Raw genomic sequence first — 25,438 nt, forward strand, 5'->3', positions numbered from 1 at the left:
TCAGAAATGGTAACATACAAAAGCTAGTAGGAGAACACTTCATCTCCCTGGACATTCAACAGATTTAAAAGTAGCCATTCTTCAACAAAAAACCTTCAAAAACAGATTCAAAGAGAAACTGCAGACCTACAATTCATTTGCAAACTTAACACCATCAATTTGGGCTGGCTCACTACAAAAGACTAACACGGCTGCTACTCTGAAACCTACAAAAGTAATGTTCCCTCTTTTGATATTGTCACCTCCTCATCAATTATCGGGAGTGGACCACATCCACCTTGACTGAATTGGCCTTCAACATTGTTTCTCCACTTGTAAGGTAACGCCCTTCTCTTCATGTGCCAATATACATTTATGCTTGTATCTGTAATTTTCACTCCATGCATCTGAACAAGTGGGTTTTTTAACCCACGAAAGCTTATGCACAAATAAATCTGTTAGTCTTTAAGGCGTCACCGGACGCCTCATTGTTTTTGTAGAATAGGTAAGAAAGGTTCCAATTGCAGAATCTCTATTGTTGATGTTCATGCATAAGACAGAAATAACCCAAACTGACTTTCAGATACTGGCAAAGCTTGCAAGGGTGGCAATTAGAAAAACATTTTATTTGTAAAACAAACAAGTTATTGCCCTGAAAGTAATCAAGGTTGGCCAATGTGAAATCCCATGATATCACTCTGTCATTTAAGACCAAAACTGCACATGAGCACTACTTGTTTATTTTAAAATAATCCCACTGTTTTTAAAAATGTATGTTTTAAACACAATTTTTTAAGAAAGTTATTAATACATCCATAACATGGTTTGCTTTAGAGTGGGTGACCTAAGACAACAACAAGAAGACTCGACTGTACTTAGATAATCATTTATTTTGAAGATGCACCACATTCAGGTTTGACCAGGATGCTGTCTCCCTAAAGGCTGCCCTTAGTAAAGTATTGAAAATAAAATACTTAAACATTATTTGATTCAAATGTTAGTGAAAGCCATAGTCCAGTGAATAGGATGCGGCTCTGGGATTCAGAAAGTCTGGGTTCTAAATGGCTTTTGACTCACAAGTGTGTACAGCAACTTAGTGCATGGCAAGCCAGGCTATAGCACACAAGCAAGCCATGCACGAACTGACAGGATGGACCCCACTATGGTACACTAAAAGTTCCATCATGCACTTTGATGTAGATTCAAAAAGCTTACCACCATGTGGACAAGCCCTTAGTCAAATCATTCTGTGCCTCAGTTAATCCGTTCCTGGTACTTACCCACCTTTGTAGATTGGAGAGGTATACTAGTACATGTACACTGTTTAATTATTGAAACGTTTTATCATGAACCAACAAGTGTTCCTCCAGACAAGAAATCTACATCAGTCATTATATATAAAGGAAAATAGCTTACGGCATATTTGCTTTTCTTGAAGCATAGAAATGTTGTTTTCTTAAACTGGGGTTGTTGGTGGAAGTTTCGATCATTTGCCTTAACTTGCCAGCTGCAATCTGGGAGGGGAAGGGGGAAAAAAAAAAAAAAAAAAAAAGGAGTGTCACACACGTCCAAATGAATCATAATACTTGACTGCTCCAATGATGGGGAAACAAGTCTACAAATTTAAGGTTTACCCCCTCTGTATCTTTTAAGGCAACATGCAATGGAAAAAATCAAGTTGGGCCTCTGAACCCTTTTTCATTTCTGTATTGTTGGTAAAGAAGTCCTCAAAGGATTTTGTAAAAAAGCATTCTGTTTGTCTATATAAGCAACTGAAATCTAACCTACGCTGGGAGAAAAACATGTGGTAAGCAGAAAATTAGGGACGTTATGTTACAAGACGTTGGAAATTAAACAATCGAGGGAAAAGATTTTTAAATCAGACTATTTTGTTTTGCTTTTGTTACACCCATCTAACTCCAATGCCTAATGAACAAAAAAAAGGGCATCTCAGAGACTGAGCAATCTTGCCCTTTTAATTAATGTGAAAAAGCTCACAATGCACCTCTGGGACCTCCTAAGAAATCCTCCAACAATACTAAGCAAAGCCAGACTTGACATCCCCAATATTTCTAAGATAAAAACAATCAGAATTTAAATGTTCACCCCTTTGTCATCACCTGTCTAAATCGTAGAGAAGGGCCCAATCCCAGTTTCATTAAAAATCCTATGCAATTCATCTTTAAGTCTCTGACTTTCAGCTAGTTCTAATTTGTGCGGAATTGCTAACACAACAAGCAAGAGTTTTACAGCAATAAAGTGCAGGTTCAACAATGAAGAAATATTTTTCCTGGTATTGAGTTGCTTTGTGTCCACCAGAAACTCCAAGTCCAAGGAGCCTTTTACATCCCAGAGTGGCATTATGCTATGCCAGGGTTTTGCAATCCACATTTTTATAGGCCTGGACACTCTGGTATGCCTGAGATGCCCAGACCTGAAAAAGAGCTCTGTGTAGCTCAAAAGCTTGTCTCTTTCACCAAAAGAAGTTAGTCCAATAAAATACTACCTCACCCACCTTATCTCTGGCATGGAGATGTGAATTTAGAACTGGTCAAGCAGTTCCTGTGAGAAGTGGATTGTCTGGGTTACATGCACCACAAGTACCTCATACAGATGTTTCTTATCTTCCCTCCATGCTGCCTTCGCAGTCTAACCTGTCCACTCCCTGCCCCATTGTGTCATTTTGTCCCTTCCCCTTGCTCAACTGCCTCACTCTAGCCCTTATACGTCCAGTCCAGTTCTCACACACCCAATACATTCTTCATGTTCTCTCTATTCACCGTCTAACCCTTTTCCTCCACTATCCTCCAGTTTCCACTCCTGCCCACAGGCCCATATTGTTGGTAACACTACCTACCTTGCTCCCGGCACCTAAAAATTCAGTCATTTAGGACCTGCCTAAACTTTACTCAACTTGTCTAACAGGTTTTAAACTGATTTTCAAACAATTTGCCAGCCCAGTGTGAGTGAGGCCAAGCCAGTTCTGAACACAGTATTAGACCATTTTTCTAGATTCTGCACCTACATCAGTCTCCCTCTACACACAGTCCCACAGACAAGATAATGGCATCTCTGATCAACAATCCTTCTTGCTCAGATTATTCTTCATGCTATACATGCGTGAGTGTGCAGCAACAAGGGTGCTCTGGGAATCCCACAAGTAGGGGCATGGTACAGTAATTTAACTGAACCCTGTCCTACACTATCAGGGAATCCTGCAGGACTGCCCCATAGGGTGGGGAATATATGCTTTTTTAAAGCAGCTTCCTAGTCAATAATCAGACAAGTTGCAACCTGACTGACCTGTTTCAAATAGAGAAAAGATTGGCAATAACTGCAAGATAGATATACTAGCTTCCAGTCTGTTCTCTTAATCCTTTTTTCCCCTCAAACTACTATCATTGAGACAGAATTATAACAAGAGCACCAGCAATAAATGGGCACCTTATGTTTTGGCCATTCAGCAAAAAATTGGATGTTTTTTCTAAGAGAACTTCTCTAGGAATTACTTTGGGGCAGTTCTGTGCCCTGTTTTACACAGGAGGTCAGACTACAAGATCACAATAAACCATACTGTAAGAAAACTGAGGTTCTAAAATAGATTGTATTACTGATCAGCCAAACCAGTTGCAAAAAAAAAAAAAAAAGTGCAAGCAGACCCGTTTACGACATGCTTGTCCCCTCTCATGATTAAAGTGCTGTCCTGAACAGCAATGTGTGTTTATGAACACACTTGTCATAAGAAGGTTCACTGACAAGTGTTGACCCTAGTGGTAACCTTGACTGATGCTAATGAAGGAGGACTATGGGTGACCGGACAATGAGGAGAATTCTGAATTAAGTAATAAGTGAGTGAAACCTGGTTGAGGGGAAAGACTTATTATTCAGTCTACTTGGAAGGGTTCTTATTTTATACTCTTCATTGAGGAAGAGAAAAGCTGTTAATTAAGGATTCAACTTCTAAGAAAACTAAATAGAAATCCTTTCTATTGAGAAAAAGCAACAAGGATGAGATTTCTGTAGCACTATCTGACAATAAATAACCTATAGATTAACCTAGTTTGGTACATTCCACAGATTCTGCAATTAAGCAGAGAGTTGACTTTATTAACCAGAGCAAAGGAAACGAAGATCTTCTTGAATCTGCAACCAGACTGAAACATCTGCAGCCAAACGGAAGAAGTATGAACTTCCCCCATTGATCATGGAGCAGGTCCTCAAGGAATCAATTCTGAAGCACTTAGAGGAGAGGAAAATAAAGTGATCAGGAACAGTCAGCATGGATTCACCAAGGGCAAGTCATGCCTGACTAACTTAATTGCCTTCTATGATGGAGAGAACTGGCTCTGTGGATGAGGGGAAAGCAGTGGACATGTTATTCCTTAACTTTAGCAAAGCTTTTGATACAGTCTCCCACAGTATTCTTGCCAGCAAGTTAAAGTAGCATGGGCTAGATGAATGACTATAAGGTGGATAGAAAGCTGGCTAGATCCGTTGGGCTCAACGGGTAGTGATCATTGGCTCCATGTCCAGTTGGCAGATGGTATCAAGCAGAGTGCCCCAAGGGTCGGTCCTGGGGCCGGTTTTGTTCAATATCTTCATTAACAATCTGGAGGATGGTGTGGATTGCACCCTTGGCAAGTTTGCAGATGACACTAAACTTGGAGAAGTGGTAGATATGCTGGAGGGTAGGGATAGGATACAGAGGGACCTAGACAAATTAGAGGATTGGGCCAAAAGAAATCTGATGAGGTTCAACAAGGACAAATGCAGAGTCCTGCGCTTAGGACGGAAGAATCCTATGCACTATTACAGACTAGGGACCGAGTGGCTAGGCAGCAGTTCTGCAGAAAAGGACCTAGGGGTTACAGTGGATGAGAAGTGGAATATGAGTCAACAGCGTGCCCTTGTTGCCAAGAAGGTCGACGGCATTTTGGGCTGTATTAGTAGGAGCATTGCCAGCAGATTGAGGGACATGATTATTCCCCTCTTTTCGGCATTGGTGAGACCTCATCTGGAGTACTGTGTCCAGTTTGGGGCCCCACATTACAGGAAGGATGTGGAAAAATTGGAAAGAGTCCAGTGGAGGGCAACAAAAATGATTAGGGGACCGGAGCACATGATTTATGAGGAGAGGCTGAGGGAACTGGGATTATTTAGTCTGCAGATGAGAAGAATGAGGAGGGATTTGATAGCTGCTTTCAACAACTTGAAAGGTGGTTTCAAAGGGGATGGATCTAGACTATTCTCAGTGGTACCAAATGACAGAACAAGGAGTAATGGTCTCAATATGCAGCGGGGAGGTTTATGTTGGACATTAGGAAAAACTTTTTCACTAGGAGCGTGGTGAAGCACTGGAATGGATTACTTAAGGAGGTGGTGGAATCTCCTTCCTTTGAATTTTTTAAGATCAGGCTTGACAAAGCCCTACTGGGATGACTTAGTTGGGGATTGGCCCTGCTTTGAGCAGGCAGTTGGACTAGATGACCTCCTGAGGTCCCTTCCAACCTTGATATTCTATGATCATGATCTTTACGTGAGCTTTGAAGTTTAATTATTAAATGCTTGAATTAGATACCAACATTGCTGACCATGTCATTGCTGAATGACAAACTAAAGATAGCCAGCAAAGTCTAATTTCCAGTGCTGCTAGAAATACCTTCCATATCCTGACACTCGGATGTCAGAAACAAACTGCTGCTAGAACACATTCTAGTAGCAAAAGTGGAACAATGCCGATTCATGATTTTGTCTCTAAAGGCCATGAAAAGAAGCATAAAATCTATCAAGAAGGCTACTTCAAGATGAAATATATTTTTGAACTTTTATTTTTAGTTTAAGTCTCCAGCTGGCAGTGACAACTTGTTAAAAGTCATTTAGAAAACTATTTAGCTCTTGAAACTCAAAGCAAGTGCATCTCTCACTTATACTGGTAGATACTAAAACCAGATCTACATGCTTTCTTTGCTTCCATTACATGTAAATTAAGTCTTTAATGAGTAGAAATGTTTCAGAAGCAACCTACTTAGTGAAAAAATTGAATTAATGTATTAAATGCTTCTCTTTTTCTCTAGAGGCAGATGTCAAAGCCAACAGTAAAAGACAAACAGACTCTAGCCATTCATCTTGACAATTTTTGTGCCAATCTTCCAGGTACCTGTGTATTACATTTATTATTTCAAAACGTGAGGGCACCCAAAATGTATCAGGTACTATCCAAAGAACAATCCCTCTCCTTAGAGCACCTGATGTCAGCACCACCCACAACAGTTTGTGGAAGTGACCTATCTGCTGCTAATCCAGAAACAAAATTAAATAAAATTGCTAAAAAAAAAACTAGTGGAAGGCCTGCAATAAATCTGAAGTCATGTGAAAGGTTCAGGAGTAACAGCCCATCAGTTTGTGAACATTACTGAATAAATAGACTGGATCTGATCAAGCTCACATTTGATGACCTCAGATCATAGTGTGAAGCCACTTTACTGGGCCCAAATAGCTGTAGTGGATTGTGATTTTGTAGATGAATGTGGATTAACTTTCTAGTTTCCACTGGTTAACTGCATTTTCTATTAATCTATGTAGATCTACCCAGGGAGAAAGTATTGAGTATATTCTTAAATTTGAAAATAAACTGAACAAATTCAGCAATCTATGCATATCTGGTACACTGAACAATCCTCTGAACCTTTATATTCAATAGTTAGTTCGGTACAATTTCTCATACCATTACCTTTCTTAACTGGTTCTCTGCTCTCCTCAGCCTCTCTGTTGATTCGGTTTTGCTCTAGTTCAACTGCAGGTGGACTCTCCAATTCATCTTCTGTTTCATCATCACTGTAGGGCATTACCTCATCATTCGGCTGAGAGTCCTCATCAAAGGTTGTCTCTGAATCCCTGTCTGAATGCATTCTGCCAGCAGTCTGCAAACACTTGATAAAGGCAACAAATTGATAGTTAATATAACAAAAGCATAGAAAGCATTCTAATCTGTCTCTTCTTAAAATCAGGATTGAAAGCAGCTCTGCTAAGAATTCTTTCAACTGAGTTCAGACTCCAATTTCAAAGATAGTTTGGAGCCATGGAACAGGATTTCTAATCCAAGACCTTTAGCACCTCTAGATTATCTTTCTGAAATTTTAAGCAGACTGATGTAATGATTATTGTAACTGACATACTAATTCCTTGATATACCCATAAATTCTAGCAAGTATTACAATAGTATTACTAACTTCAGGACCACATAGGTCTTTACAGCTGTTACTATACTGGAGCCCATGTCCTCTCAAAAAGGAGAGGTTTCAGAGTAGCAGCCGTGTTAGTCTGTATTCGCAAAAAGAAAAGGAGTACTTGTGGCACCCTAGAGATTTTCATGAAGTTGACAGATTTCCACTCTATTCGGCTAAATTCAGTGCCTTGCATAATGACAGGTTTCAGAGTAGCAGCCGTGTTAGTCTGTATTCGCAAAAAGAAAAGGAGTACTAAGGTGCCACAAGTACTCCTTTTCTTTTTTCAAAAAGGAGAGACACTACAGATAGAATTCAGATCCTTCTGGTTCAGAAGCACAGGCTCTTGACACTTGAGCTAGATGAGAACCTTCATTAGCAGTGACTGGTATAGGGACTGAGTGAGTTCCAGTTGTATCCATTAGGAGGGCAGTGGGAGAAGCTCACACACAAGTAATTTCTTTCAGTAACATTAAATGAACCTTTATTTTTCATGTAAAAAACCAAATGTGAAATGTTTAACTACTTCTACAGGATATTTGAACATCATGACTATTGCAATAAAAAAAAACATAGTAAAGACATTCATATTATTGCACTGTAAAACGTAGTATTCTGATGAAGTAATGTACTTAGAACTGATTACAAATATAAATTATTTACATTGAAGGCTTATACTATACACAAGTCTGTTTAAAAAAAATCCTCAGCATTGAACACGTTATTGTACCTACGTACTCTCATAAGATAAAAACATAGCTAGCCTTCACCTCTTCCTGAAAGACCCTTTAAAATGTTTAAATTCCAACTCTCAAGAGTCAAAATATAAACACAGATTTGTGGTCTCTATTTTCAGAAGGAAAGTTTTTGCAGATTATGGCTCTTCAGAAACAATTCCTTTTAAAATGTTCAAAGATCTGGCCTTCCCTGAATTTTCACAATCCTGGATATGAGCAAGACTTCTAAGAGGAATCATCAGTCTCTTCTACCAAGAGTATTTTTAAAGAGCTGAAAATTGTTAATTTTGGAGTATTTTCGGCATCTTGTGAAGGATCATTTTCTATTTTTGGAGTAAGCCCCCCCAAGATGCATATTTCAAAACGTTAGGTCATTTTTAAAAAGCAGAGGTTTTAAAAATATACTTAAATGGTACAGAAGTGCCTTCATTGAATTATACAATCTGGGGTTAAATTTTATCTTCAAAACATGAAATATGGATTTAATACTATTCTTCCAAGTCATGGTTAAGATGTTAAAGACTCTGTGTGCCCACTGGCAACTAAACAGGACTAATGGAACCATTTTAAACAAAACATGTTTAATAGTTTGTTTTCCTATCCAGATTTGCCCAGCTAACAGATTACAAATCACACTGTAGACAAGTTTGGAAACCTACCCATGAAGCATTTTACAATTATGAGCCATGACATTTGGGAGAAAGAATATGAACAGAAAAACCATGCATGATAACTGGTAACTGTACAATATTTTACTGGATGCCCAGAAAGCCACAACCGAGAAGGAAGGTCACACTGGTTTAAAAAAAAAAATCTGGTTTAGAGAGGAAGTAAAAGCAGCAATTTAAAAACAAACAAACAGCAGCAGCAAAAAACCCCACCACATAAACAGAAGAAAGGGGAAGTTGACAGAAAGGAATATAAACCAGAAACTAGGAATTGCAGAAAATTGATAAGGGAAGCAAAAGGACACTTGGCAAAATCTACAGCCAGCAGAGTTAAGTATAGTAGGAATAAAAAGAATCTTAATAACGATATTGGCCTATGGAATGGAAATGGGAACAGTCAATAAAAATGCAGAAAGAGGAAAAGGTGTTCAGTACATGTTTTTCTTTTGTATTTAGGAAAAAGCCAGATGATGCAGTCTTATGTAACGATGAAACACTTTCTATTCCAAATACAACTCAAGAGGATGTTAAACAGCACCTCCTATACTTAGAAATTTTAAAAATCAATAGATCAGCATAATCTGTACCCAAGAGTTAACACACACACACACACACACACACACACACACAAGCTGGCCAAGGAGCTCTCTTGATTGTTTGTGTTGATTTTCAAAAAGTCTTGGAACTCTGGGGAAGTTCCAGAAGAAAGCTACTGTTATACTAATATTTTTAAAAGGTAAATGGGAGGAGCAGAATACTTATAGGCCTGTCAGCCAGCAAGTCACATCTTAGCAAAATAATGGAACAACTGATATAGGATTTAAAGATTAAAAGGGGGTTAAATGGCTGCTAAATATAAAACTGTGTTCGTGTAGTATACTTAGTGGTTGAGGCATTTGATTTGATACCATATGACATTTTGATTAAAAAACTAGAATGATACAAAATTAACATGGCACATATTAAATGGATTAAAAGCCAACAAACTGATTGGTCCCATAATGTAATTGTAAGCAGCAACCATCTTTGAGCAGATATGTTTCTAGTGGATCCTACAGGGATTTGTTTTTGGCCCTATGCTATGTCATGACCCAGAAAACCCCCAAAAATCAATGATAAAGTTTACAGATGACACAGATTAGGTAAGTAGTAAATAATTAAGAGGACACATCATGGATACACAACAATCTGTATCACTTGGTGAGCTGGGTGCAACCAAAATGTATTTCAATACAGCCTAAATGTTAAGTCACACATGTAGGAACAAAGAATGAAGGCCACACTTACAGGAGGGGGAATTATCCTGAAGCAGTGAGTCTCCAAGAACTTGGGTATCATGATGGAGAATTAGCTGTACATGAGCTCCAAGAGCAACACTGTGGCCAAAAGGGCTAATGCAATCTTTAGATATATAAACAAAGGAAATAAGTGGGAGTAGGGAAGTTACATCACCTCTGTGTTTGGCATTGGTGACTGGCACTGGAATACTATGGCCAGTTCTGATGTCTGAATTCAAGAAGGATGTTGATAAATTGAATAAGGTAGAGATAAAAGTCTCTAGAATGCTTGAAAGATCATTAAAAATGCCTCATGATGAAAGATTAAGGTCGACATATTAATTTTAACAAAAAGAAGATTAAGATGCGACTTGATTATAGTTATACGAGTTTTCCTACATGGGGAATAAATATTCGATAATATAGGGCTCTTCAATCTAGCAAAGGTATAACAAGATGTAATGCTGGAAAAATTGAAGCTAGACAAATTCAGACCAGAAATAAAGTACCCCCCCCTTTTTTTTTTAAATAAAGTGAGCGTAATTAACCATTAGAACAATTTATCGAGGGTTGGGGAAAATTCTCCTTCACAGGTCAATTTTAAATCAAGATTGAAAGTTTTTCCTAACAGATATGCACTAGTTCAAACAGGAATTAATTCAAGGAAGTCCTACAGCAGAGGTGAGCAAACTATGGTCCACGGGCCACATCTGGCCCGCAGGACATCCTGGCCAGCCCCTGAGCTCCTGGCCCAGGAGGCTTGCCCTCGGCCCCTCCCCTGCAGCCACGCCGCCTCATGGCGCAATGCTCTGGGCGGCGGGGCTGCAGAGCCCAGCCTACCTGGTGCTCTGTGCTGCACGGCTGCCTGTCCTGGTGCAGCCATGCCGCCAGCCACCAGTGTTCCAGGCACTGTGGTAAGGGGGCAGGGAGCGAGAGTGGGGGTTGGATAGGGCAGGGGAGTTCGGGGGGGTTGGTCAGGGGCATGGATGGGGTCGGGGCAGTCAGAGCTGGGAACAGGGCGTTTGAATGGGATCCTAGGGGGGCAGTCGGGGCGAGGGGTCCAGGGGCGGTCAGGGAGAAGGGGTGGTTGGATGGGGCAGGGGTCCCGGGGGGGAAGTCAGGAAGGAGTGGGGGTTGGAGGGGGGAAATTAGGGGTGGGGGTTTCAGGGGCTGTCAGGGGACAGGAGTGGTGGGGGGGTGGATGGGGCAGGAGTCCCCGGGGGGCCGTCTGGGAACAAGGGGTGGTAGCCAGGTCATGTCTGGCTGTTTGAGGAGGCACAGCCTCCCCTAACCGGCCCTCCATACAATTTCAGAAACCTGATGCGGCCCTCAGGCCAAAAAGTTTGCCTCCCCGGTCCTACAGCCTGTGCTTACAGGAAGTCAGAGTAGATGATCACTTCTGGCCTTAGGGCTTGCCTTCACTTAGAGTGCTTCAGTGAGCTTCTCCCATCAGCATAGTTAATCCACCTCCCTGAGAGGCCATAGCTATGTCGATAGCAAAAGTTTGGTCCGTATAACTGCACTGCTTGGGCCATGGATTTTCCAGGGCTCATTGTCTGTGAATCTATTTCCATCTGTAATAGCCACTCTTTATTCAGTATTTTTCACACTTTGGACTTATCAATGCTAGCCTAATTACAGAACACTGCTTTAAATATGGGTCCTAATCCTGCAACTGGCATCATACAAGCAGTCTGTTGCACCTTCACCAATCCCCACTATCTTCAATAGGGCTCTAAGTGTAGCATCCCACCCGCATACTTATGGTTTCAGGATTAGGGCCATGTATGCGTAACTTACATGTATATGTTTGCTAAGGAAGACATGTAAACATAAACAGTGTTTAAACCAAATTTAGAACTCTGTTTAAACAAATACTTTCTCTTGGTAGATGGAGGATGCCAGAGAAGACAGACAGGTAACATCCGATTACTACTTCTACTCTCCAGGTCAGGGACAATGGGCAACTGATAGTCAGTTCTTTCAACAAAAAGAATGAGGCGTACTTGTGGCACTTTAGAGACTAACACATTTATTTGAACATAAGCTTTCGTGGGTTAAAACCCACTTCATTGGATGCATCCAGTGGAAAATAAAGTAGGAAGATAGATAGATAGATACACAGAGAGAGAGAGAGAGAGAGAGAGAGAACATGAAAAAATGGGTTGCCACACACACACACTGTAACGAGAGTGATCAATTAGGGTGAGCTATTATCAGCAGGAGAAAAAAAAACAAAAATCTTTTGTAGTGATAATCAGGATGGCCCATTTCTAACAGTTGACAAGAAAGTGAGAACAACAGCTGGGGTGGGGGAATAAGCATGGGGAAATAGTTTTACTTTGTGTAATGACACATCCACTCCCAGTCTTTATTCAAGCCTAATTTAATGGTGTCCAGTTTGCAAATTAATTCCAATTCAGCAGTCTCTCATTGGAGTCTGTTTTTGAAGTTTTTGTGTTGTAATATTGTGAATTTTAGGTCTGTAATCGAGTGATCAGGGAGATTGAAGAGTTCTCAGACTGCTTTTTGAATGTTATAATTCTTGACGTCTGATTTATGTCCATTTATTCTTGTGTAGAAACTGTCTGGTTTGGCCAATTACATGTCAGAGGGGCATTGCTGGCACATGATGGCATATATCACATTGGTAGATATGCAGGTGAACGAGCCTCTGATAGTGTGGCTGATGTGATTAGGTCCTATGATGGTGTCCCCTGAATAGATATGTGGACAGAGTTGGCAACGGGCTTTGTTGCAAGGATAGGTTCCTGGGTTAGTGTTTTTGCTTCAAGTTGGAGTGCTGTCTGTAAGCAAGGACTGGCCTGTCTCCCAAGATCTGTGAGAGTGAGGGATCGTCCTTCAGGATAGGCTGTAGATCCTTGATAATGCACTGGAGAGGGCTGAAGGTAATGGCTAGTGGTGTTCTGTTACTTTCTTTGTTGGCCCTGTCCTGTAGTAGGTGACTTCTGGGTACTCTTCTGGCTCCGTCAATCTGTTTCTTCACTTTAGCAGGTGGGTATTGTAGTTGTAAAAATGCTTGATAGAGATTTTGTAAGTGTTTGTCTCTGTCTGAAAGGTTGGAGAAACTGTGGTTGTATCTTAGAGCTTGGCTGTAGACAATGGATCGTGTGGCATCTTAGGCTGTAAGGTGCCACAGTACTACTTGTTCTTTTTGCCGATACAGACTAACATGGCTACCACTCTGAAACCTATCTTTTCTTTCAGTACAACTTCAATTAGAGAAAGCTAATTACTGCCTCAGATTTGTAATTATTTAAACTACAAATCTCCCTTCCAAAAACTGAATAGAAGTTTTCTTGTGTTGTGGAGGGAGCCATTTTTAAGTGTCATCATGGAACTCTCCCCAATTTGCTAAACAGAAGCTTTGAGGATCACTATTGTAGATAATTCATTTTATGCTTTTTTCCCCTCCAGGAATTTTAGCAACAAAGATCAAGAGCTTTGGCCACACATCCCTTTGTGGACAGTCAGAAATCATGGCAATCTGAAGGCCAAATGGATGACATATCACCTGTATTTTATTTTTTCTCTATTCCAGGGCCTACATTTGTAAAATGTAACCCTACTCCCATCATACTGCACTTGAATGCTGAAACGTTAGATGTTTGCTTTATATCAGTTTTCAAAAGCTAGCTTAACTCTGACTAATAAGCTAATAGAATCTCTCTGTGCCAATATACCATAGCTGGCCTATAATTCAAAACCTAAATGGGCTTCTTTGAACCAAATCAATGAGCTACTTTTGTCTTAAAATAAAAAAAACAAAAAGTGGGGGAAGCCTTAATGTTACTAAACTACCATTGAGAACACAAAAAATTTATTTTCTTTACTAAATGTAATAAGTTCACCAATATAGTTACCCATTGCCATGGAACAAGGTAACACTCACAACAGATTCAGGTTCAGCTGAAGCAACATCAGGTGTGTATTCTGAGAACACAATGCAGAACCTAGTGGGCGAGGAGCCAGACAACTGTTGTGTTGAGCAGATGATGAAGGGTACTCACAGAGCTCTTGTATAGCCAGCATAAGCAGCCTCTGGTGCACAATGACCAGTGGAGTATATGCTATACTAAATCAATTGCAAGCCCTGCACAGGCTGCATGAGCTCCTTATATTTACCCTCCCTTCAAGGATGCCTTCCAGGTTTCTCAGGTCTGGACTTGGCAGGGTAGGCTTGGTGAAATTCCCCAATCTTATCAGATGTGTGGATGTGACTGGTGGGAGTTCCACAATTGGTCAGCTGGCCTATAAAATTTCCCAAGTCATAAGGTACCTCACAGTTTGCTCTTGACTAGCTGAGAATCCAGGATCCATTGTAAAGAAATTCTTCATGCCCCTGCATGATGACTGGCTGAGGCTTGACTCATCCAGGAAAGGGATTGTGAGTACCTGGCTTTAAACAGCAAAATATGGAAGACGAGATCCAATGGAGGTGAACAGGAAGCTGTTTGACCAAGATGGGGTTGATTTGCTGGATAATTTTACATGAACCCAAATAATGATTATCTACTTTACGTGAGGGTGAAGTGGAGGTCAGATTCCATGATAACCATACGCAGTCAATGAGACAAGGGGACTTCCCAATGGTGCCGGTCCACATAATACTTGTCGCTATTTTTGGCAGTATTGAGATGTTTTCTCAGTTTCTTTTGGATGTGGTAGAAAATGCTGGACTAGGTAGATGGCTGTGGGGACATGAGACACCTTTTGTAAGAATGGATAGAACTGCAGATGCAATCCATAGACCCAGTCATCCTGGTGATAACTGATGAAACAATGAAAGTATTATTCAAGGATTTGATTAATCCATTTGGTCACATAATACATTACACATATGGTCACATAGCATAAGCAGCACAATGAAATTAAATAGGCAATAGGTTTAAAACAAACAAAAGGAAGTACTTCTTCACAACGCCCAGGAAACCCATGGAGCTCAGGGCCATGGGAGGTCATGAAGGCCAGAAATGTAACGGGGTTCAAAAGAATGAGAAGTTCATAGAGGATAGGTCCATCAATGGCTATTGGCCAAGATGGTCAGGGATGCAACCCAATGCTTCAAGTGTCCCTAAACCTCCAACTGCCAGAAGTTGCGACTGAACAGCAGGGGATGGATCCCTCAACATTACCCTGTTCTGTTCATTGCCTCTGAAGCATCTGGCACTTGCCACTGTCAGACAAGATACTGGACTAGATTGGACTATTGGTCTGAACCAGTATGGGTGTTCTTATGTTATGTTCTTATGTCTGCCCATCGATATGAGGATGGTCGGCAGAGGCAGGATGTAGCTTAACATTCAGCAATTTAAGAATCCTAGCCACAAATGGGAAATGAATTGTGTGCACCAGTTGATGATGATGCTAGCCCGGGGAGTTTGAAGACATGAGTTTAAAAAAAAAGGGGAGATCCTGGGATTCAAGATAAAAGTGGATCATTTTAGTCCCAATTTGGATCAATCCAGTTTGGATAGATCAATGATAAAAATTCATGGAGATAAATGACCAGGATTGGGATGGGGTTCATAAAGGTATGATTCCCAAATATGTTTCACGCAGGGGGCCTCTGTTCAAGAGAAAAATATTGGAGTTAATATAGAAAATGAAGGGCTGCATCTTTGACCCCCAGATATTTAGAGAAACTAGTATCCATGGTTTAGAGTGACCACCAGAAGAGAATCACCATAAAGTTTACATACTTCAAGCTTGGGCGTCCCTGTGGAAAACAGATGCAGCTTTTAAAATAAAGAAACCCATATTTAATCAGGAAGAGAGGTTAGGAGGTTGGTCACTGGCAACATTCTGAGTCAACGTGCCTTCCACCACAAATTGGTCATCGAATAAGGAGGATTGGAGGTAGGGCAACAAATCCTATGTATTAGGGCATTGGCAAAATTACAAGATTTGAGGATTGTAGAATATTTCTGAGCTCGAGCTCTTTCTCCTAGCTATTCCCTCTTAAGAGAGAATGCATCTGACTAGCCATTCTGGGTGCCCCAATAGTACATGAAAACAGAGTTAAATCTGGAGAAGAATAAAGACCATCAGATTTGACACTGGTTCAGGGTCTTTTCAACATGCAGATATCCCAAATTTTTATGATCTGTAGATATCTGGACTGGAAGTTGGGCACCCTCCAGATGGTGGTGCCATTCTTCAAAGGCAGCTTTAATAGAGATTAGTTCTTTATCACAGATCTTGTAACTCTCTTCTTTGAGCTTAAAGGAGTAGAATGCACATGGATGGAATAAGTTCCAGGGTCCATGTCATTGTGATAATACAGCTCCAATTCGCATATTGTATACTTCCACCTCAACTATAAAGATTTCACCAAATCTAGGTGCTGACGTAAATGCCTCTCTTAAGTGATCGAAGATTGACCAAACTTCCCATGTCCAGGCAAATGGAGCATTCTTCAAGAACAGTCCAGTCTTTGGGACACCAGTCCAACAAAATCCTTAAGAAAATCTTGGTAAAAAAATTTGGAAATCCAAGGAAACTTTGTACTTGATGTACATTTCTTAGGGTTACCCAATTTGTGATCACAGATACTTTTTTCTAGGATCCACACTGATGCCATTGGGGCAAGTCTCTATAACCTAGAAATTCCATGGATTCCATTCACATTTTTCTAGATTTGCAATATAGCCAATGCTCACAGGGAAGTTCCAGTACTAGGCGAATGTGTTGGTCATGGAGGAACTGGTTTTCTGAAAATAAGAATATTGTCAAGGTATTTGATCTAAAATGTCCCTAAAAATATTAACGAAATGTTGAAAAGTGTTTGGGGTGTTTGAAAGACCAAAAGACATCACCAGATACTCAAAATAGCCATGCTGAAACTGGAACTCTGTCTTCCATTCATCAGCCTCACGAATCCGAGCCAAATTATAAATGCCGCAAAAGTCAAGCCATAGTCATGTATATGCAAGAAGGGAAAGCCTTCAAAAAAAACTGCACTGAAGGAGAATTGTACATCTATGCTAAGACTACAGAATTCTCTCTACTTAAATTCTTAAGCTGTTCACATCAACACCATATCTGAATACCTAAGTGAAATTCACCCCAGTGCAGAAGGCCCAAACTGGGCTGTCAGCACGGATGAAGATTTCCACTCTTACTTCAAAAGTCTGTTAATACTTAACTGGCATTAGTTTAAATAAAAAAACAGGCCTGCTACACTATACTCACAGACAATCACACAAAGCTAAAAATTTTACCATGCTGCAGCCCATCAAGTCATCAAGGACTCACTTGAACAGATGGTAATTCTTTTATGCCTGGCACATGACCAGTTTAGCTATTGCGAACCTCAAGAGAATGATTTTATATTGAATAATGATCCCTTTCCAATTCTACAAACAGAACCACCACATATTTATTACTGCCATATGCTGTAATAAACTGAATTACAGGGGATGAAATTAGAAGCATGGCCTAATTTTTCACAAAACAATGAGATTTAAGTGTCCTGTCCAATAGAAAGAGGTAAGCCCAGGCACCTTTTCTCAGAGACCGCATCCCTGAATCTGTCAAATTGTATTCTAGTCAATCTAAGGAGAATTAAAAATAGCAATCACTATGCTACACCTGCTTCCAAATCCCTCTGCCACATTTTATAGTTTTAGAACCCCATATAATTGCAGATGCACTACATGCCTCCTATGTCACTGTGCGGAAGATCCAGAGTCCAAAAAGTGGAATCAGACAAACTGACAACATAGGAAGCAACAATGAACTTACTATACATAAAGTAAACTGAAAAGATTGAAAAAACTATTTGTGCTCCTGTCATTTAAAGTTAAGAAATCTTGAGTATTAATTATTTCATTGGTACTCAGTACTGTCTCCATCTGTCTTCTTACATCTACCTGTTATCTCTAGTCTCAGATTGTAAATGGACAGGAACCATCTTTTTGTGTTAAGCAATGTACAAACATAAGGCACTGATTGATGTCCCTAGGAGCTACCACAATGCAAAAAAAAAAAAAAAAAAAAAGTGGGTAGGTATATTTTTCAGATAAATCATATGTTTTTAAGTGAGCATTGTCTCCAAGGGGAAAGAAATTAAACTGAGCTACCTAATAGAAATGACAGAACTACTATAGGTTAGTAAGTATAGTTGTAAGATTTTTTTGGGAGACACCTGGGAAGATATGTCACATGAAGGGATTACATTCTTGGCTATTGGCCCATGTATGGAGTACCTTTGTCAGGCATCGTGCCTCAGGTATGACATAACACATGAGAATTAGAATAAGCATAAAAATGGACTCTTTAAAAATAATGTTAATGCTTCTTAAAAATTCCCTTATGTTACCAATCCAGAAAATATATTTCTTAAAGTAAAGTTCAGTGTCCATAGGTTTAAGCACAGTTTGAACTCAGCCTATCAAACACCAGAATTACAGCACAACTTGTGTAGCCTGGCCCTCTGTTATGGCTATACTGGTTTTCCTGAACCTAGAGTTAAACCCTTCTAAAATGAAGAAGCCGCCTTTTCCACAAAGGCTAGCTAACAGTATTATACCCCCATCTTGCAGTATCTGTGGGCATGATTTCACTAGCAACGTTAAAGCACTGCCATGGCAGTGCTTTAACATGGCTGTGTAGTTGCAGCACCAGCGCTGGCTCTCCCAGCGCTATAAAAACCCCCACCTCCATGAGGGGAATAGCTACCAGCACTAGGAGTGCAGCTACCAGTGCTGGTGCACTATCTACACTGGCACTTTACAGTGCTGAAACTTGCAGTGCTCGGGGCGGGGGGTGTTTTTTCACACCCCTGAGCGAGAAAGTTGCAGTGCTGCAAAGTGCCAGTGTAGACAAGCCTTAAGGCTGAACTCCAATTAAACATGGTTCCAGGGCAAGAACAGATAGGGCCTTAACGTAATTAGGTAAATATGATCACTCAACTCTAAACATAAATGTGGTGTACAGAGCACTGTGTTGGAATTGCAAGCTCTCCCTTTAAGAGAGTGTGTGTACATGGAGTGGGGGTTCCTGGTCCTGCTTGCAGGCTAGGAGGCTCTGTTGGGAAGCATGCAATCAGTCAGTCTGGAAAGAGCCAGGCTACAGCAAGATGCCAAGGTTGGGTTGTACCAATCTGCCTCAAGGAGCAGCCTGTTTTGGGTGTCTGTTTTTGGTTACTGTGTGTTATCATTCTGGATCGAACAATAAATGTAGTGTTATGTTGCAGCCTTCCAGCAAGATTGTTATATGTTTTTCTACAACTTTCCTGAGTGTATATCATGAACATACTAGAGAAGACTGGCAACAAGGAAGGGATATAAAAAGAGAGTTTAAAGCCATAGGCAGCCATTTGATCAATATGGATTGTTTCCAGTTTAATGAAATTTTTTTTTTGCAATATATATTCAGAGACTTGAGCAGTATTTTTATGCAAATTCCATAGAAGATGCGGATAAACAAAGGGCTGTTTTCCCAGCATTGGTGGGGAAAAAACAACATTTACTATTCTTAAAAACTTGCATTTTTCACTAGAACTTGGTGAGCTGGAGTTTAAGGACATAACAGAGATTCTAGTTAAACATTATGTGCCTTCCTTAATTTTTTTTATCCAAACAATATAAATTTAATCTAAGAAAGCAAATAGAAGTAAGTCTTTGAATTTCTGGCAAGCACACCATCTGCTATGGGTTGTTCTGGTAATTTTCTGAAACAGAATCTCAGAGCACTTTGTTTTTGGGGTAAAACTCTGAATTAAAAAAGTGTATGTGGAGGGTGAGTGTTGTATGTAAGAAGGTTCTAGAGGGAGCTGTAGAAACTGCTATTTGAATCCACAAAGTGAAACGGGGCAAAATTTGAAAATGAACTGGTTCCATTGTGCCAGGCCTGGAAGGAAAGGACACAGCTTCAGCAAAGGTGAAGATGACAATGATATAGATCAACTCCCCTCACAGGATCCAAACAAAACAGAGGGAGCCATGTTTCCGCTGTTTAAGAACATCACATCAGCGGCAGATTACTTTCTTTAATAAGTTTTTCAATGTTGTTATATTTGAGGTGGTGTTTCCAGCAAGGCAAAAGTATGAAAAGCCCTTGAAGAAATGCTTTTAAAAACCTACTATTTAGCCACATATTAACTGCTAATTAAGTCCATTCAGATTTTATGGCTATTTATATAAAGGAGTACATTGCATACAATCCAGAGAACTTGAGCCAGTAATTGTTTGCCCATTCCACCAAAACAGCTAGAACAGAATAAATTGTGCTGAAGTCTGTAGCTGCAATTCATATAGCTCTAATTCAGGCAATATTTCAGTGTGTGTTCCCAGATCAGAAAAATGGAAAGAATGTATATAAAGAAAATATACAAGTTAACTTTCCAATGCAGAGCAGCACAGTCTATCGTTTTGGGATAGCCCAAAGCAAATGGACTGAGAGGGGGAGAACAGGGGTATTTCTATATAGCTTAAGTAAAATTATGTAAGAAACTGCATGAAAACAAACGTTTTATTTTCCTTAGAAAGTGTCAAATTTACAGTCCCCCAGGCAACCTTAATTCTGCCCTGTGGTAGAATTACATGTTCACATACCTTTTTACCCCCATTCATTGCCCGTGATGGTTACAAAAGGAGGCAGAATTCAGAGTACATAGGCAATCATGAATCTGGCATTTCCAAATTTTCAAGTGCTTGACTTTGCAATCTAAATATCATTTAACAGATAATTTCTTAGGGTTTTTTTGTTTGTTTTAAAACAAAAAAGGGTAAAGACAAACCATCAGGCTATAAAAGTGGCTTTTCTTTGCCCCACGGAATTCTGACTAGCTTTTTGTTGAGAAAGACAAACTGTTAAAATCACAATTTCCCTTCTCTTAACTTGCATGCCTCAAGAAAAACCTTGGCAAACTGCTAAACCACCACCACCAACTTCCTCAGCAGGGCTCATGCCACCACCTCCACTACTTTAGAATATTCAGGAACTTCTAGAGCAGCTATAGCAGGAAGAAAGAGAGTCAGACTTCAATACCTCCAGCACCCCAGACTTTGGCATGTGGCCCCAGCAGCCCATGTCCCTCTCTGGAGGCACCGCAAACTGGATCTCCCCCAACTCCCAGAGAGAGGAGGGAAGAAGAAATGGGATCCTCCCAACCACACCCTGGTTCCAGTGGCCCTTTCCCCCATCCAAGGCCATTACATTCCAACTCATTGAGAAGTGAGGGTGAGAGCCAGTTTAGGCTGGGCTCCTCCAACTCTCCCAGCACCCAGCATGTGAACCTATGGGTCCATTCATCCCCCCAGCATTTCTCCCCAGATAACAGCTTTCTGCTGCCAGTTAATGGAGCTCCAGTAGCAGTACTCTGTGCTGAAGACTCACGGTTCAAACCCTGCTAATGATGCACAATGAAGTGTTGTTACAGTTGCACATATTCCCCCTGCCAGGTGTCATAGTCCTGCAACAAACAAACAAGACAGACCTTCTCAAAGAGAAGAAGAAAAAAAGTTATCGTGCTCAGCACCTACTGGCAGTCCCACTGATCAGCTGTTCCCCCTCGCCCCTCAGCCATCCTGCCTGCCAGCAACCCCACCAATCAGCACCTTCCCCTCCCTCCCAGCACCTCCTGCCTACCATGGATCAGCTGTTTAGAGGCATGCAGGAGGGGCTGTGCAGGGGGAGAGAGAGGAGGGAGAGCGAGGCACACTCAGGGAGGGGGTGGAACAGAGGTAGGAAGAGGTGGGGGCAGAGCAAGGGCGGGAAAAGGGAGGGCCGGGGTGGAGGCAGGACCTGGGGTGGAGCACCCTCAGGGAAAGCGGAATGTCTGCAGGTAAACTCCCCCTATGTTATTTGGATTGCAGTAGCACCCATGACCCATAGTCATGGACCAGGACTCCTTGGTATTAAGTGCTGTACAAACAGAACAAAAGACAGTCCCACAGGTTGATTGGGAGTCGGAATCCAAGTCAGTGCTGAGGTCAATGTATGGAGTTCAGAAACAGATCAGTCATAGCAGCTACCTAGACATCCACACTGTTACCTAGATGCTTCCTGGTATGCCCCATGGGCTTATATAGGATCAAGGAATCAACATGGTATCACTGTCAATCAGACCACTCAAAACAGAACTTCCTGTGGCATACAACTTCTGTGGATTGTGGCTCACAGTGAGCAGCCAGGTTACAACTGCTGTTGGGTGGCAGTGTGAGGATGTTGGTTGCCTTGTAGGACTTCAAGCCTGGGTTCAAGTGCTGCCAATCCTTACATCACAGTCCATAAATAAAAAGTTTCCGTTCCTCAAGACAAGCTAGCTTGGCTGTACTGAATCAAGACTGGGTATTAGCATTAGGCATTGCACCTCTTAAAAGTCTATAAAAAGAACTTGGTGAAATTCTTATGGAAAAGTCAAATTTATGCTTTTGGCAAGTAAGATGTTATATCCTTTACAGAAAAGGAGTACAGAAATTGGGTTTTTGGTTTCGCCTATCCAAATCAGAATAGCATGAAAGATAATATAGCATTTGTCCACTCCAACAACTTCTTGGCTGAGCTAGTACCAAAGTCATTCTTCTTGTCAAATGTCTAATCTAGAGAGTCTGCAAAACTTGCCGAAGACAGTGGAAAAAAACCCTCAAAGTCCCTTTTGAACAGAATAATCTCCTCCTCGGTTTGGGATTCGGTTTTAAATCAGGAAGTGTTTATATTTTAGAAGATATCCTTTTACTAGCATCAATAGTGTTGTCTCAATTCCTCCATTTAAAAAAAAAAAAGTCTTGAAATTGCAGTCAAACTGTCTACACCGCGCACCTTACAACGGCGCAGCTGTGCTGGTACAGCTATACTGTTGTAAGGTGCACAGTGTAGCTGCTCTTTGTCATGGGGAGAGAGCTCTCACAGTGACAAAATAAAGCCACCCTGAACAAGGAGCAATAGCTTAAATCGGCAGGAGAGCATCCCCCACCAACAAAACACTGTCCACACCAGCACTTTTCATCAAAACTTTTGTTGTTCGGGGGAGGTGTTTTTTCACACCCCTGAGCAACAAAAGTTTTAATGACGAAAGTGCAGTGTAGACATAGCCTTAGACTGCAACCAGATATCCTGATTTAGGTAGGAAGTTTTTCCTAATGTCCAAACTGTCAGGGTGATTAAGCACTGGAATAAATTGCCTAGGGAGATTGTGGAATCTCCATCTCTAGAGACTTTTAAGAGCAGGTTAGACAAACAGCTGTCAGGGATGGTCTAGATAATATTTAGTCCTGCCACAAGTGAAGGGGACTGGACTAGATGCCCTCGCAAGGTCCCTTCCAGTCCTACGATTCTATGATTCTAAGTAACCTACAATATTTTGAAGTCAGCCGTACTGTCAAATCTGTCTGAAGCTTACTAATTGTTAGGTGACTCTAAGACATACTGTTATTATTCACCTTTCCTCTTCCCCACCTCCAAAATATTAATGCAATTACAGGAAATTCTACAATTCCTTTTTCAGATAGGAAGTATTGTCTGCGTTTGGACATATATTTCCTAATGTGTGCCATAATTTAGCTCTATAAAATATGCTTGTTTTCTGTGAACTGTACTTTTAAATCACGAAGAACACAGCTGCCTGCAGAAATAGGCAGTGTTGCTCCAATCGGCAAAGCCACACATAATATGCTGGCATAAAGAGTTGTTTCATGGTTTTCTTCAAACCAAGATGAAAATAATTTAGACAGAAAATGTTTGATCTTTATTTTTCCATGCACAAACTACCAGCAAGCCAAACAAAAAACAAAGACTTGAGAGTACTGAAGCTATGACATCATAGTCTCTATAATGTAGACATACCCCCAGACTCTTCACACCTCATCCCTTTTATTTGCTCAGGTCTTTCCACTGTGCTTCCCTGCAGAGAGTTGAAGGAAATAGCTTCCTACTGGCTGCCAGTCATTAGGAGTTAATGTTCAGTCATTGTATCTAACATTCATGTGTGTTGACTCCATTCAGTTTTTGATGGCACATTAGGATCCATCCCAGACAGACATATTGTCCGACATCCTGCTATGCCTCACTTCCCCTCACCCCAAATTAGCAATCAAACCCTCCACAGTAAGGGCTTGTCTTCATTTACAGTACTACAGTGACACAGCTGCACCATGTCTCCCATTGGTGTAATTAATCCACCACCGTGAGAGTTGGTAGCTATGTCAGCGGGAGAAGCTCTCCCATCAACACAGTGCAGTCTACACAGGGGGTTAGACTGGTATAAATAAATCCACACCCCTCGAACAATGTTTAAGACCCCTGAGCGACATAGTTATACTGATATAGGTCTGTAGTATAGACATGGCCTCAGTTAGGTAACAATACAAAATGGGTGGGTAAATCGAGTCATACATATTGTTCATAAAAATATTACCAAAAATTCCCATTCTCCACCCGATAGATCTCTGTTTCTATTAGCACACATTACTGTTTCATTATGAGTACCAAAAAAATAAGAAAGCTGAATACTCAAACAGGCTGCGTAAGCAAGTTCGACCTGGGCTCGTCACTCTCCGGGGTGGTGGGGAACCAGACGGCCTCGCTACTTCTGTCAGGTGTGTCGGGGAATTAGCCTGGCTGCGGGGCCAACAGTTAGTAGCTCAGGCCCTCAGGCAGAGGCTGAGCAAAGAGTTCAATAGCAAACCCAGGCTCTTGGCTCCGAGTAGCCTGGGAGAGGGGGAGATTGCCACCCGCAAGATGGGTGGCGGGGGGGACGCAGGCCCATCCACTCCACTATGTCCCAGCCCAGGGCCCTAGCAGCGGCAGAAAACCTGCTGCTGGGTCAGTGGGGTTCCTGGCCGCAACACACTGACATTGGCTCTGGCAGTGTTGCAGCCTGACTAGGGTCGGCTGCCCCCGGGCTACTTCCTACTTCCCCTGTTGCAGCCTGACTAGGGTCGGCTGCCCCCGGGCTACTTCCTACCTCCCTCTTTAGAGGTACCTGGGTCTGGCCAGCATCCTCCAAGGGGTCACACACCATGGTCTCCTTGGGGTAACTGGTGCTCCTCGGGGTAACTGGTGAGCAGCAAGTTTGGCAGCGTCTCTGGGCTCAGGCTAGCATCAGGCATTGGCTGGTCTGGCCAGTCCTCAGGTCGGCCGCCACTTGCCGGGGCCTCCCAGCTGGAAGTTCCGCCACAGGCATCTGGCCTCTCTGGTGGCTGTCTTTTAACTGAGCTCTGGGATCAGGCTTTTATACTTCCTATCCTGCACCTTGACCACAGAGGGGCGGGCGCAGGGCTCACTGGCTCCGCCCACTTTGGCATCCAGAGAGGCTCATCACTCTCTGGGGCGGCAGGGAACCAGACCTCCTCACTACAGGCTGACTCCCTGTGGTTCTGGTGCTCAATACAATACTGACAAAAGTTGGTCCCTACAAGAAGTCAGTTACTCATACCAAAAGTTAAATATACATTTTGCTGCCTTGGGAGAGACAGAGCTGGTACCATCATCAGGCGCTGCTATTCAGTGAGAATAATCTCAGTCTAAATCCAGTTCATTATTGTATATTGAATAGTCATACTCTAAATGCATCACCAAAGTAAACA

At 41.5% G+C, this 25,438-nt stretch overlaps 1 protein-coding gene across 2 annotated transcripts in view; it reads right to left on the minus strand.

Annotated features, from left to right (window-relative positions):
• Positions 1-25,438, minus strand: part of ATP8B1 (ATPase phospholipid transporting 8B1) — a 145,077-nt gene that overhangs the window by 74,777 nt on the left and 44,862 nt on the right. For both annotated transcript variants that reach the window (XM_038401318.2, XM_043514306.1), the window contains 2 exons: positions 6,710-6,908; positions 1,396-1,493 (listed from right to left, as the gene is read on the minus strand). In XM_038401318.2, coding sequence (XP_038257246.1) covers positions 1,396-1,493; positions 6,710-6,887 — 276 coding nt within the window. In that variant the 5' untranslated portion in view covers positions 6,888-6,908. The remainder of the gene's footprint in view (positions 1-1,395; positions 1,494-6,709; positions 6,909-25,438) is intronic.

This window comes from Dermochelys coriacea, chromosome 5, assembly GCF_009764565.3.
Source record: "Dermochelys coriacea isolate rDerCor1 chromosome 5, rDerCor1.pri.v4, whole genome shotgun sequence".
Taxonomy (NCBI): domain Eukaryota; kingdom Metazoa; phylum Chordata; order Testudines; family Dermochelyidae; genus Dermochelys; species Dermochelys coriacea.